At 57.5% G+C, this 14,421-nt stretch overlaps 1 protein-coding gene across 2 annotated transcripts; it reads left to right on the top strand.

Annotated features, from left to right (window-relative positions):
• Window positions 1-3,851: 3,851 nt before the first annotated feature.
• Window positions 3,852-10,385, top strand: VRTN (vertebrae development associated). Of its 2 annotated transcripts, none has more exons than XM_084520279.1 (2): window positions 3,852-4,020; window positions 7,394-10,385. In XM_084520279.1, exon 2 carries the CDS (start codon window positions 7,395-7,397, stop codon window positions 9,417-9,419), a length of 2,025 nt encoding a protein of 674 aa, XP_084376405.1. In that variant the 5' UTR covers window positions 3,852-4,020; window position 7,394; the 3' UTR covers window positions 9,420-10,385. The 2 variants fall into 2 exon arrangements, with proteins under 2 accessions (XP_084376405.1, XP_084376404.1); XM_084520278.1 differs by lacking the exon at window positions 3,852-4,020 and adding an exon at window positions 4,244-4,431.
• Window positions 10,386-14,421: the final 4,036 nt, after the last annotated feature.

Below are 14,421 nucleotides of genomic sequence, written 5' to 3'. Positions count from 1 at the left end.
CGGCTCACCCCCACCCCTCCCAGGGACCCCAGGATACGGCCACGGCTCCTGCTCGTCGCTGCTGCTGAGGTGCAGCGCTCGCTGTTTCACAGGGACTGCCCTCCTGCCCAAGCGGGAGCACGATGCCTCTGGAGGCAAGGGCATGGCACCGGCACCAAGTTCAAACTTTCCCTCTGGGAAGGAAGAGGGAACCCAGCTGGAAAAGGGAAAAGAGCCCTGAGAGAAGCAGAGGGTAATTAGAGATGGGACCTACTTTCAAAGCTGCCCCTGGGCATTGGACTCGTACATCCTGAACATCACCCAGAAGGTGAAAGGGGAGGCAGCCACACTAACAGGGTGCTCGGTGTCCCTCTCAGGGGACAGCACTAAGGTCCCACATGAGAATGAAGGGGGAATCTTAAGGCAGAGGTGGGAAAACAGCAATGGGGACCCAGGCACTTTGCATGGGATGGGAAAGAAGTGGCACTGAGGCAGATGTGAGTGATGGGGAGCGACAGTGAGCTCTGAGTCACTGCAGAGGCAGCGGGCAGCAGGATGCGGAGGAGCCTTAGGGGCCTCCAGTCTCTTGTTCAAGATGGGATCTAATGCCCAGGCCAACTCCCTGCTGCCCTCAGGGAGAGGAAACTCCTGGCTGGGCCTTGCCACCAATCTGTCCTAATGTTCAGGCCAAGTTCTTCTGTCCTCCATGCCATTCCTCTGTCCTCAGTCACACAGCTGAGGTCATCCTCATTAATTCCTCTCACCCTCTGTGATTTACGCACTGGGCTGTCCCTGCCCACCAGTTCTCACTTCAGCACCACTAAACAGATCTTGCTCCTCACATCATCTATAATTCAATCACAGCGGCTCTCTTGCTCCTGTCTGTAAACTCCCTGTAATTTGCAGCTCTCCCTCTCTGTGCAGTGTTAGCAGAACTGAACACAACCGTCTTTCTGCTGGCACCGGCATTGCCTGGAGGCAGGCACAGAAATGAAAGAGCCTCACAGGTCCTCTCCGCTGGGCCCACCGGTCTGTCTACCCGCACACCCCGTTATGAGCTCCAGCAGCAGTGTGAGGCAGTGTGCTCATAGTTGGTTTCAGGGCTGGGAATGAGATGTACCTGACAAAATGAGCACAAAACCAGGACTTTTGAAATTCAGTTTGAACAAGTTACTCTGGAGAGTAACCATGCTTTCCAGCCCCCCTGGCCACAGTCACGGCAGGACCACAGAGAAGTATTTCATGCAACTTGATGTTCCTTCCACCTAAGATATGTGAGCAGACTGCAGCTGCGGTGGCCCTATGTCTGTTGCCATCTCAGGCTGCAAGCTCTGCTCACTGGTGTTTCTTCATGGAGCAATGCTAGGGGAGAAACCCAGCCAAAACAGCAGACACTTGGGACCCTCCTTGGAGCCCTCCATGCTCTCAGTCCTGCCAGTGCCTCGTCAGTTCCAGTTAGTGCCTCGTCAGTTCCAGTTCCCTTGACTTCCCAGAGGGATGACAGCACTCAGATTTTGACTCTGCAGTGCTCTGGGGGGAGAAAGATGGGAAAAACAGAAGTCAGAATACCAGCAATGTTTTTGAAGGATGGACATGTCAATCTAGCCTGTTTAGGTCAATCTGTCCCAATTCCAGAGCTGGTTTTGGCAATGAGTCCACAGTCTGACCTGCTCCCGATGGCATTATTTCAGATATTTCTCATCCTACCTGGATGGTCACCTCTGGTCCAGCCATAGACTGCGGGTAGGGAGCTCTGACTCCATCCACTGGGATTGGAGGTGGGTTTGGGGGGTTTCCTTGCAGGGAGGATAACTGAGTGTTCGAATATCATCCCCATGTGTGGCACTAGTGCACAGGAACCCACGTCCTTGGGACACCCTCCTCATCGGGTTCAAACCGATGAGAATTGTACCTACTGAACACAGAGGTTGCTCTTGGCCTGTGCCCAAACTCGGAGCAGCAAAACCTGCCTTCCAGTGCTGCTGGATATCCATGCCTCCCGGCACCAAGGCCCACGTGTGGCTGGAGATCTGCGCATCTTTGCTGTGAAAGGATGGGCTGCAGCAAGCAGGTTAAAGCACAACAGGCAGAGAAGCTTCTGGCAAGCTGAGCTGAACTGCAAAGGTCTCCACAACCCGCTGCCATGCTGAAGCATCCAGCACCAAAGCAGGAAGCGCGCTGGTCCCCCACTGAACTCCTCCAAGGAACAGAAAAATGCTAACTACTTGTTTATATGCTGGAAGCCCGTGTGTGCAGTGATCTGCATAACAGAACTGCCCAGGCTGTCTCTTTGTGTGTTTTCCAGCTCCTATGTTAATCACTGACCCTGCTGACTCTGGCATTTACCAGTGTCTCACTGCCCTGTGAGCACTGCTTTGCATTTGCAACCAAAGAAGTTAAAAGGATGAAGGATGAGAAGGGGAGGGAGCAGCTGTGGCTGCGAGCACCAGCCGCAGGGGAGCACGTCCAGGGCTGGCCAGGTTGATAGCGAGAGTGGAGCTGGCGGTGGAGATACAAAGATTGCCTGAGCTGGGGGGAAAAGCTTGCAGGGGGATGGTTTAGGTCTCTCTTTCTTGCAGTGCGACTTGTCTGTGTGTAGTATGAGACAGGGAGCACTGGGGCCCAGGTTTCGGTCAGCTTGGGTGATGGATCTTAGCTGGGGCAGGGAGGACTCATGAGGGGTGGGAGTGGGGCCAGTCCGCAGCTTCCAGGGAGCTCACTCCTATCAAACTGTGCTCCTGGGAGGTGAGAGGAGCAGTGCTAAGGCTGGATAGGTGGCGAAACTTAAGGCCAATGGCCAACCCACCCAGCTGGGACTGGAAACCCCTGGTGGCTACAGCCAGCGGCTGAGTCTTTCTGAGGATCATCCCCCGCTGGCCAGCCCCAGGTGGTGGCCAGGAGAAGCTGTGCAGGAGAGCCAGAGGTGCAGGAGTGTGGGGTTTAGTGGGTGGCAGGAGGCTGTGGGGTCAGCAGGGGCTTTGGGACAGGGATGGGGTTGGGTGGGGAGAGCTTGGGAAGAGGAAGGGCCCGGAGGAAGCTCTGGGCTTGTGAGGAAGACGCAGGGTGGAGCTGGTTTTGGTGGCTTAGCGGTGGCGGAGCGACGTGCCTGGCGCGCATGCTGTTTGCACAGCCTCACGTGAGCCCCGCTGAATCCATTGTGTGTGTGTGGGAGTTAAGGAGAGGGACATGGGGCCGAGATTAGGCAGCGGGGCAGGGACAGCGGGCACGGGCCTGCGGGTGGCACGAGCGTGGCTGGAGGGCAAGGACGGGGAGAAGGTGGCTGTTTGTGCCCAGATGAGAAGGTCTGGAAGCCTTCATCCTGGTGCAAGGAGCACCGGGTCAGACACACGCAGCGGCAGTGCCAGCCCCACAACCACAGCGATGCCCGCTGCAGCCCCGGCACCCAGACAGCAGCACGGGGCCATCCCCATCCCACGGGGCACGAAGGGCCGGGCTGACCCCTCGGTCCCGGGGCCGCCGTGCTGCGGGATGTGGGGGCATCCGCGGCCCTACAGGGGCCGTGGGGCTGTGGGGCCGGGCGCGGCGGGCCCTTTAAGCTCGCTGTCGGCGGGACAATGGCCATTAGCACTTCAGCTTTGGAAGTGACCCCCGGCCCGCTCCGCTTTCATCTGGGCCGGGGCGGCGGGGATGGCCCGCTTCCTGCCGGGGGAGGGGAAGGGGGAACGAGGGAGGGGCGGCCCGACCCGATCCGCGACCCGATCCCCGACCCGGCTCGGCCCCGCACGCTGCGGAGGGTCCCCTCGGGGCTGGCACCGGGGCCGGCGGCGGCGGCGGCTCCGCGCCGCTTCCTGCCGCCGCCCTTAAAGGTGCGCAGCCACGGGGCCAGGTGAGTGCGCCCCGACGGCGGCTGCTGCTCCCCCTCCTTCCCCCGTCCCCTCCTTCCCCTGCCCGGCCCTTTGTCCCCCGGGCGACAGCGCGGTCCCCGTGGGCTCGGGGCTCTCCTCCTCTTCCTCCTCCTCGGCTCGGGGAGGTCCCTCTCGGGGAGCGGGGCCGCAGTCAGGTGCCGCTTGCGCTCCGCAGGTAAGTTCCCCATCCCCGGGGAGCCGCAGCCAGGTGTCGCTGGGTTAGTGCACGTCGGGGGTATATTTTTTTTCCCCCTCTAAAATAAAGCCGGGTAGAAGGGGCGTGTGTGTGGTTGGGGGGGATGCTGGCGGGTGGGAGCGGGCTTCTTTTGCTTGCGGCAGCCCCAGGGGGTGATATTTCTCACCTAGACGGCCCCTTGAGGTTTTTGTGCTGCTCTTGTGCCCCTGCTTGTGTTCAGCTGAAAGCCCTCAGTGCCCGCAGCTGGGTTCAAGAGCCAGCTGAGCTGTCCCACCCAGCAGCCCTGCGAGGTTCAGGGGCTGAGGGCTCCCGGATTCCTGCTGCTGGGAGCGTTTTTGGGACAGGCTCGGGGAACTTGCACTACTGGATGCCACCAGCCCATCAGTTTAGGTGAGAGAACGTGATCTGTGAGTGCTTGCTTATCTGTTACAATGCAAAAGCGGCCGGGTTAGCTAAAACCTCCGTTATCAGTGCTGAAAAGCTCACTTGGTTGCTTCTCGGGGCTGTGTTGGGTTGGGGAGCATTTGTCCATTGCATTCAGCTGGCTGTGCTGGGGGAGCAAGGGGGGAAAAAACCTCACTTTGCAGCAACTCCTATGTGTCAGGAGCTGCTGGGCTCACTCTGCTGATGAGCACAAGCCCGCAGCTCAGCAGGGGCCGATGTCCTTTGCTTCTGGCTTGCCTGGCCCCCCTCCATGCAGTCTCCCAGGAGTTTATCTGTGATGCCGGAGCCGTGGCTTTTGCCTCAGGCTTGCCTGCGGGGTCCTGTTGCTCCAGCTCTGGGCTGCAGGAGCTGGCAGTGACATTGAGGCTGCGGGTTATTCCTTATGAAGAGGATTTAAATCTGTGCCTCCAGCTCTCTCTGTTCCCCCCTCCAAGCCATAAGGGGGTGGGAAATGCCCACCAGGCCATAAAGACCTGGCGTGGTCCCAGTGCTCCCTAGCCTGTCCCAGCTCCTCTTCCCCTCCAGGGGAAAAGCTTTTCACCTCTTCTTTGCCCTGCTCTCCCAGCGGCTGCAGGGGATGTGGCCGTGGAGAGTGAGGGCTTGGGCTGTGCTGGGGCTCTCCCTGCCCGGCTGTACAGAGGGGCAGCTCTGCTTCAGCTCCTCACCATGCGCTGTTCACCGTTGGCTTTGTGAAAATGCTGCTCTGCAGGATAAACTTCCGTGAGCCTCCAGGGCAGCAGAAGTACAGACCTGACCCAAAGTGACAATCTGTTGTGGGTTAACTCTGATAGGGGTGGGATAAAAGTGAGGGAACTTGTGGTTTGAGATAAAAAATCATTTAGTGAGCAAAGGAGAGGTGGAAGAAGAAAGAACAAAACTAAATGATGCAAAGCAATCACTCACCACCTTCCATGGCTATGTTAATACCCAGCCAGTCCTCAAGCAAAAGATGGCTAAAGGTCTCCTTAAACCCCCTCCTCAACCTGTTTATTGCTTATATGGCGTGGAATAGCTCTGGTTAATTTGGTCATCTGCCTGGTTGTGCCCCCTTCCAGCCTCTTGTGCATCCTGAGTTTATTCACTGGGGGGGGGGGAAGAGTGAGAAACAGAAGGCCTGGATGCTGTGCATGTGCTGTTTAGCACTAGGTGAAACATCAGTGTGTTATCAGCATTGTTCTGGTCACAAATGTAAAATGCACCCCCACAGGGGCTGCTGTGAACAGAATTAACTCCGTCCCAGCCAGACCCAGCACACAACCCTGTGCTTGCTTGGTCAAAAGGGCTGAGGACAAATCTGTCCCTTTTCTTTGCAGCTGTGGCCTTCTCTTGTGTTGTCTCTGAGTGCTGATGCCCTGCAGCTGTAGGAGAAGGCCCTGGCCTCCAACATGTGGGAGACCATGGAGGGGCTCAGCTCAGGGAGGGGAGCTGATCTGGTGACCTGATTAAAGGCAAGGGGCAGCGGCAGCAGCGCGGGGCTCCCTGTGGTGATGCAGCGGTGTGATATGTGGCACCTTGTCCCGTTTGCTGTTTGGTCACGGCCAGGGGCTGTAGGTACTGCAGCAACAGTAATGTTATCTGCAGCAGGGCATGGGATGGAGAGTCAGGAAGGGTCAGGCAGGACGGCTGCTTTGCTTCAGGGCTGCAGCCTCTCTCTGTGGCATCTCCCTGCAGAGCTGGGTGTGTAATGATGCCTCCAAAGTGTTGTGAGAAGGTGGGTCTCCAGCTGGGATAGGAATGAAGGAGATGACAAAGTGATGTCCAGTATGCAGGGGGTGGCACTGAACGAGCAGGGCTCTGTATAAGGAGAAAACTGACCAGATTGGGCTGCTTTGGGTGAGATGCTGTGCTCCCGGTGTGCAAATTGGTTTGAGAGGGAAGGACGGGGCTCGTGGGGTGCGGGATCTGAGCTGGCTGCTGGTGAAACTGTGCTGGAGGGGGATGTGGTGGTGGAGCTGGATCACAGGGGTGCTCCTGGAGAGGTTGGGGCAGAGCCATGTGGGTGTCAGGACCAACGCTGGCAAAGGAGGGGATGCGAGTTTGGCCCCTTGGGCCCTCTGAGTGGGAGCTGGCATGCAGGGGATTGGCACGGGCTGATTTGGGGAAGAAGGGCTCCATGCAGCCTCTGAACCACTCCACCCCATTCTCTCTGCGTCTGTGCTTTGGGGTTGCCTCCTGCCTGGCAGGGCTTCTGGGGGCTGCATTCTTTTTGCCCCTTCTCCCCGGCTGGCCTTGCTTCTCTGCTGAGCAGCAAGTGACACCTAGTGTCAGCTCAGGCACCCGTAACTGTGGCTTGGCTCTGGCTGTTCCTCCTGTCTCAGGTTTTGAGATGCCCTGCTCTGAGGGAGGGAGCAGCTCCCTGTCCCTTCTGCTGTTGGCCTGGATGCCTTGCAGGCTGGCCCCTCCGTGCTCCTGCACAGTGCTGTGTCACCTGGCTGTTCCTGCTGAGATGATGAATATTTCACCCCTGAGGCTCCTTATATGTGCTGGTAGAGGGGAGATTAAATGTGCTGTGGGGGAGCCGGGGGTAGGGGTGAGGCTGGGCACAAAGCTCGGTGTGTGGGGGCTGAGGGTGGCCTTATCTCCCACCCTGATGGATGCGGTTGCTCTAGTTTGACCCATCCATCCCAGACATCTCTGGAGGCTGTGTGCCATGTGTGCTGCCCACAGGAGGTCACTGCAGAGCAAGCTGAGCCCATGTCCCTGTCCCAAGTCTGCCTGTGGGGACCCAGGCTACCTCCTTTGTCCTTAGGATGTGTTTGTGCGGGTGGGGGGGAAAGCAGAGGCCTTTCCTCCACCCTCTTCCCCCTTCCTAACGCCTGGGGAAGAGCTGGAGGTAACAGGCCCCCATCAGCCTGGAGCATGCACTGTCTTGATCTCATGCGACTCCTTTCTTTTTGCCCCCCTTCAGGATGATCCAGCGGCACCAGCTGGTGCAGTCTGTGCTGCAGGAGCTGCAGGAGGCCACCGAATGCTTCGGTCTGGAGGGCCTCACCAGCGCTGCGCTGGAGGCAGAGAGGACCCTGTCGTCCTTCTCCCTGCCCGGCTATCACGGGAGGCAATTCCAAGAGGAGCTGGAAGTTGACCGAGTAGCCAGGAGCCTCTACCCCGAGGATGCCCCAAGTAACATGCTGCCTCTGGTTTGCAAAGGGGAGGGGAACCGCCTCTTCGAGGCCGCCAGCGTGCTGCTCTGGGGCAACCCCAGCCTCAGCCTGGAGCTGCAGGTGCGGACAGTGGTGGAGATGCTGCTGCACAAGCAGTACTACTTGAACGGCATGATAGACTCCAAGGTGATGCTGCAGGCTGCCCGCTACTCGCTCTGCACCGAGGAGACCCCGGAGATGACCAGCCTCCCCATGGCTATCCTGGAGGCGATCTTTGATGCCGATATCAAAGCTACCTGTTTCCGTGGCACCTTCGCCAACATGTGGCATGTCTACGCTCTGGCCTCCGTGCTGCAGTGTAACATCTACTCCATCTACCCCATGAGCAACTTGAAGATCCGGCCATATTTCAACCGCCTCATCCGGCCCAGAAAGTGCGGCCCGCGGACCTCCACGCTCCACATCATGTGGTCGGGGCAGCAGCTTTCCCGGCAGGTCTTCAAAGCGCAGTACTTCGTGGCTGTGGTGGGTCTGGAGGAGCTGGAACCCACCATGCCCTCACCAGAGCCTCCTGTCCAGCCCATGAAGACCCTTGAGCTGCTGAACAGCGACCCGCAGCTGACGTACTCCAACCTCCGTGACAGGTACAGCATCACCAAGAGCACCTTCTACCGCTGGAAGCGCCAGTCTCGCGAGCACCGGCAGAAAGCAGCTGCCAGGTTTGCAGCCAAACACTTCCTTCAGTCCTGCTTCCAAGAGGGCAACGTAGTCCCCCTCCAGCACTTCCGACAGATGTTTCCAGAAATTTCCCGGTCCACGTACTATGCCTGGAAGCACGAGATGCAGAGTGTGGTCAATGGAGATGCCTCTGCTCTGGCTGAGGCCCATGGGTTGCAGGAGCTGCACAGGGATGTCCCAAAAAAGGCTGTGGATGAGCCGGCAAATTCAGAGGCGAGCTTTAGGCCCCCAAGTCCTTCCCTGGACCCGGTCCAAGCAGGAATCTTCATGCGAGGAGCCAAATCCTACCTGGAGAAATGCATTTCCATGAACACTCTGGTGCCTTACAGGTGCTTCAAGCGCAGCTTCCCCGGCATCTCCAGGTCCACGTACTACAACTGGCGAAGAAAAGCCATCAAGGAGAACCCCAACTTCAAGCCCCCTCAGTCTCCCTTGGATAACCCCAAACCTCTAGCCATAGGAAAACCACTCCTCCAGCTGAAGCCAGGCAGCTTGCCTGTTAGGAAGAGGCTGAACGGAGACCGGCCAGCGCCCAGGAGTCTCCTGCAGCTCAAGCCCTCTCTCTGCTGGAGGAAGCAGCTGCGAGACGTGGCCCGGAGGCAGGTCCAGCAGTGGCAGCTGCCCTTCAGCAAGTTTCGCCTGCGCTACCCAGCGCTCTCCTCCACGACCTACTGGTTTTGGAAGGGCATCGGCCGGGCGCTCAGGCGGCAGCGCCTGTGCTGGGCCAGCTCCAGGCGGCTGTTGAAGCGGGTGGCTGCCATGGGGCCGCAGAGGGCCGAGCTGGCTGTCAAACCCCAGTTCCCCGCGGAGGTAGCGAGCAAGCAGCTAGAGAAGCCAGCGCCAGCCACCCCGTACAACGCCACCATCTCGGGCTACGCCGTGTCAGAGCGGGCCAACAGCCGGATGTTTGTGATGGATGTGATCGCCACCGCCCAGTTCAAGGCGCAAGCCAAGCTGTTCCTGCAGCAGCGCTTCGAGTCGAAGACCTTCCCCACCTACAAGGAGTTCAGCGCCCGCTTCCCCCTCACAGCCCGCTCCACCTACTACATGTGGAAGCGTGCCCTGCACGACGGGCTGACCCTCGTGGATGCCTGAGGGCTGCTCTGGGCCCTGCGGCTCTCCGGCGGGGTGTCCAGGCCGGGGCCCAGGCCTAACTTTTTGTTCTGGTTTTGTTTTGTTCCTAGTCTCTGATTTTTATTTTTATTTTTTTTGTTTTTGGGGGTTTCAATCAGGTATCGAGTGCCTGCACGGTGCCCACTTCCGGAGATGGGAGGAGTGGGAGGCAGGCTCTGGCTGCCCCAAAGGAGAGGGGCAGAGGGGTTTTGTCCTCAGTTGTGCTCAGGGGATGCGCAGGGGTCACAGGGCATGGCAGCCCCCCTGTGTGTGCTTGGGGTGGAGGACTGGAAGGGCTGTCTGCCCTGGGCACAAGTGTGAAGGAGTGGGGATGTGCAGAACTGAGCATGGAGGTGCCCGGCATCCCCTCAGCTGTGGGTGAGGGAGGTTTTGGGGTGTGCTCAGTGTTTTTTGGGGGGATATGTGTACATCTCTGATCTGTGCTCCTCCCGGTTAAGGAGGATGAAGGCTTAATCTCAGGCCAGCACTGATGCCACTTTAGCTTTCGAGCTTTTAATAGCTGTCCCTAGCTGCCCTGATCTTTCCTGGAGGAACCAGAGGCTGGTAGAGGATGGCTGTGGGTTGTGTCCCCATTGTAGCCTGTGCTGGGAACGTGTCAGGTTCCCTTGCCAAGCCAGGAGCTGCTGTCCTTTTTTTTTTTTTTTTCTTTTTGTTTAGGCTCTAGAGAAGCCATCCCTGACCTTCCTGGTCTTTTAGCAATAGCCTCTTTCACACAGTCCTTCACTCAGAGCTGGCAGCTGCCTTCTCTGTGTCTCTTCCCTGGTGCCTGCATGAAGGTGTCCGCCTGCAGCGGGGCAGGGACCAAACCCCATGGGCCCAAAGTCTCTCCCTGAGCCACTCAAGGCAGGGTGGCTGCCTCCTCGCAGCAAACATGGCTGCGTAGGCCTGACTTGTAAGAACTGAAAACAATAAAGACTTCTGCTCCCAGTCCTGTGTGGTTCCTCACTCCTACATGAGGGATTTCTGGGCAAGGCTTTTCCCTTTCCCTTTGCTTTTCAAAACTGGGTGGTGACCCCTTAGCTCCTTGGCAGTGGTGCTAGTGGGACCTTGTCACCATTGATCCACGCCTAGAAAATGCTCTGTGGGGTGAGGGGATGCCAGGTTGCTGTGTGTGGTCCCAAGGGAGGGGATCTGGGGCTGGGGGTGCCTTGGGGAGGGGAGGGGATGGGGCCTGCAGTGGGAGCAGTGCTGGGTGCTGCTGCAGAGCTCTGAGCGCCTGGGCTCTGTGTGTCAGGAAGTAATTGGAGTAATTAGCTGCCGGTGACTTCTCACCAGTGAACTCCTCCAAGGGAGCAAGCTGGTAATTACTCCAGAGTGATTACTCGTGTCTCCAAACTGCCGGGGGCTGGAGATAGCCACTTTCCATGGCAGCAGCGGCTGTGAAGGCAGGCAGGAGAGAGACCTCCAGACTGGGGCTGGGCCCTCCCTCTGCTGAGCTGTGGCAGCAGGAGCTGTGGGTTGTCTGACTGCTGCTGCTAGCACAGGTCCTCCCAGGGGACCCTGAGCCTGGGGTGGGCTGGGGACAGGGGCAGGGTGCCCATCAGGCATGGGGGGGGTGCTGCTGATGTGGTGGGTGGTGGGCAATGCCTGTCTGGGGGAAATCCACGGAGCTCAATTCACACCCGTTGTGCCGTGCTTGTATGGCAGGAGATGAATTTGAGGCAGTCCCAGCAGCTCTGCCCCATGCTGCTGATAAATCTCTCCCTTTGCAGGCACGGAGCGAGATTTAGTTGAGGCGTCACTCAGATCCCTCACAGGCGGGTGCTCAAAAGCACTGACCCCAAACCAAGACGGAAATGAAAACAGTAAAAGGAGATTAAAATGCTGTAAAGCTCTGCAGAGTAGCTCCCCACCTGCCTGTGATTTAGGGCTCTGCTCATCTGCTAACACACCCATCACATCCATCCAGGTCCATCGCGCTGTGCTGGCTGGGTCGGGGTGGTGGGGCAGGACATGAACGTGGCAGGGGTGCTCTGGGGACAGGGACAGTGGTGCCACCCTGCTGTGTCCCTCCTGTCCTCGGGTGGGCCAAGAGCAGCGTCCCACCCGGTGGCAGCACAGAGCAAAGGTGGAGGTGGAATGTCATCCCTGCAATAAAACCAGGTGGTTACGTGGGGGATGGCTCGTTCCTCTTCAATGGGGATGTTAAACGTGGGGACTAGCAGGGCAATAAGCCTGACTAATAAACCAGGTGACTGTGAATGGCTTAATGAGAGATAATGGCCTGCGGGAAGGGCCGGTCTGGGTGCTGCTCCTTGGTGTGGTGCAGGAGCACCTACGGTGGGCAGCGGTCTCTGTCCAGAGGCTGTCCTTCCCATGGGACCAACAAGCTGCAGTCCTGAAATTCAGCATGTGTTTGGCATCTGGGCCATTCAAACAAGAGGTTTGCCAGATACAGTCTTTGTGGTGGAAGTGATGTCTTAACAAAAGGACCTGGGAGCCCTCATGGTCCCTGTTACCTCCCCACAGCTCACAGGGGCACGAGCAGCTCTGAGCCTTGCAAGGCCCACCAGGGTGGAAATAGATCCACAGCAGGAGGACAGAAAAGCCAGTATCACCATTCAAATGTGAGCAGCAAGCATAAACGCAATTAATCATCCAGAATGTCTATGTGGGGAAGGGCGGAAGAAAGGTGAGGAAAAAAAGGGACCTCCTGGGTAAGCCCCTCCGTGCAACATCCTTGCATCTCCCACTGCCCCATCCCAGTGCTGCTGCTCTGGTCTTCAGGGTTGCCCAGTTTCTTTATTCGTACTCGGTATTTCCAAATCCTCCTGATTTTGTCTCATTAGCAAATGTCACCAACGCACCCTTCCTTCCTCTGCCGACTTGCTAATGAGAATACGGGAAAAGATCAATCCTCATCCTGATCTTCAAGGATTTTACCCTCCAGCCCAACAGAACTTCTTCTAAAATATGAATACCCCGTTTACACCCATCTCAGCTGGCCTGGACCAGCCCTGCCTGACAGCTGTCCACACGGTGCCATGCCAGCTGTTTGGCTGACATCCAGATGCTGCATTCCCTGCCCTTTTCTAGAAAACAAGTGAGCTAATGTGCCCTGTTGATTTAGCATAATCAACACCTGGAAAACACACAAGCTTTGGAGAAAACACTCAAATATAAACACACTCTGAGAAGGAAAAAAAATCCATCTTTCTTGTCCAATGCTGTCAAGAGTTCTCTGTCTGTGCCCAGACTTTGATTTATGACTTTGGGGATGGCATTTTGGCAGAGATTACATTTCTTTGCATGTCAGGTCTCCTTCCCTGGCTTCTTCCCCATCCCTGTCCCCAGCCCTCCTTCACTGGGGGACCTTGGGGACCAGAGGACCTTGCTCAGGAGATGCAGTGATGTGCTGGTGGTGCTGGGGAGAGGAGGGGATGATGCCCGGTGCTGAAGCATGCAGGTGTTTGTTTGCTGACAGAAGGAGGTGGAAAAATCCCAGTGCTGTGGGATGATGCAGGATGATCTCCAACCATTCCCAAGCGTCCCCATGCCTTGGGATCAGGGGGACGCAGAGGAGGGGGGCGTGCAGGGTGAGACAGCTCAACCCCATGGTGCCCTCCTGCATGTGGGGCTGCCTGAGATGGCAGAGGGAGAGGAGGAGGAGAGGTAATAAGCACCCAGGTTTCTTGCCGGGTGCTGCAGCGATGGCCCTTACTTGGCTTCTCTCCCAAAAATCCTCCTCCCAGCCCCCGCAGGGGGGGCATGGCCACAGGCTGTGCCTCCCCGCACACCCTGCTGCAGGCTGTTTGTGGGGAGCAGAGAGGAGAGGAGAGGAGAGGCTGCCCAAGGCACGCACTGATACATGCTCTTGCTTGCCTTTTTTTTTTTTTTTTTTTTCCTTCTTTTTACGGGAATAGATTATGTGCCCTGTCTCAGCTAATTAGCTATTTCCTCACCAGATTGTTGTGGAGGGAAAGCACTGGTGGTGCCATTAAACGAGGAGGACGAACCCTGCTCGTCGTCATTCCCTGCGGCTCTTCTCTCACCAGCCCCAGAGGAGTCTTGGTGGGGCAGTGGAGGTGGTTTTGCCCTGACAGCACTGGCTCGGGGAGCAGGTGTCTGTGTACATCCTTGTAGGGCATCACCAGTTAACCAAGCCCCCATCCCCAGCTCAGGGAACCCCAAGTCCTGGGGACCCATCACCACGCATCACTGCCCTGGGGTGGGCACCTCTGGTTGCCCGTTGAGTCTTCTATTTTCTGGGTTAGAAATGTTGCCAGGCCAGAATTTGTCCTCCTTTGCCCAAAATTTCTGAGAACCCACTGTGGGGCCAGGACACCTATGAAGCTCTGCTGTGGGGCTGCAGGTTCTGGGGGGGGTCCCTTCCACCTGGGAGAATGGGAGGGAGAGGGTGAGGAATCACATCTCCACAGCCCTGGCTGGGCTTCTTTTTTTCTTTTTTTTTTTTTTTTTTCCTTTCCTTTTTTTTTTTTTTTTTAATTTTCTCAGCTCAGTCACATTTCTGGAGCTCGCATGTCCCCCGACTGCCGTGGCTTCCAGGCTTTTTGCTTCCTTCCCTTCTGCTCCGGCGGCTGCAGCAGACGCTGCGAGTCTGCGATAAGTTATTCAGCAGCATTCTCCACGCTGGTCCTTGGATTTCAATTTCCACACGTTTCCCTTCAGGCTGTTTCCAACTAATTTCTCCATTTGCATAATGCCCCCCTTAGGGATGCGCTTGCTCAGCCTCTTCCCCCCCCTTTTACAAGATCATCAGAGATCCAGGCTATTAGTGGAAAACTCTCTTTAATTCTGTTGGTCCTTCAGAATTAGCCCAGTCCTGCCTCGTGTGCCTCCAATTAAAGGAGACAAAGGGGCGTGCAGGGATGAGCAGATTTGGGGAAGGAGCCCTGGCAAGGCTTGGGGGCACTCCCATGGGGATGAGAAGTGGGACCACGGGGGCAGGGGGAGGCTGGTCCCCGTGCCCATCGCATGCATCCAGCTCCTCGGGCAGGGATGC

Source organism: Aythya ferina, assembly GCF_964211825.1.
Source record: "Aythya ferina genome assembly, chromosome: 5".
Classification (NCBI taxonomy): Eukaryota; Metazoa; Chordata; class Aves; order Anseriformes; family Anatidae; genus Aythya; species Aythya ferina.
The sequence above is the reverse complement of the archived record's forward strand: the minus strand, read 5'-3'. Positions and strand labels throughout refer to the sequence as shown.

What these genes read in the sequence shown, in the direction of transcription:
- VRTN (XM_084520278.1), top strand. Translation starts at nt 4,409, where the DNA reads ATGCCACCAGCCCATCAGTTTAG. An exon ending in CCACCAGCCCATCAGTTTAG is followed by an intron (nt 4,432 to 7,393) that starts GTGAGAGAACGT and finishes GCCCCCCTTCAG; the next exon opens with GATGATCCAGCGGCACCAGC.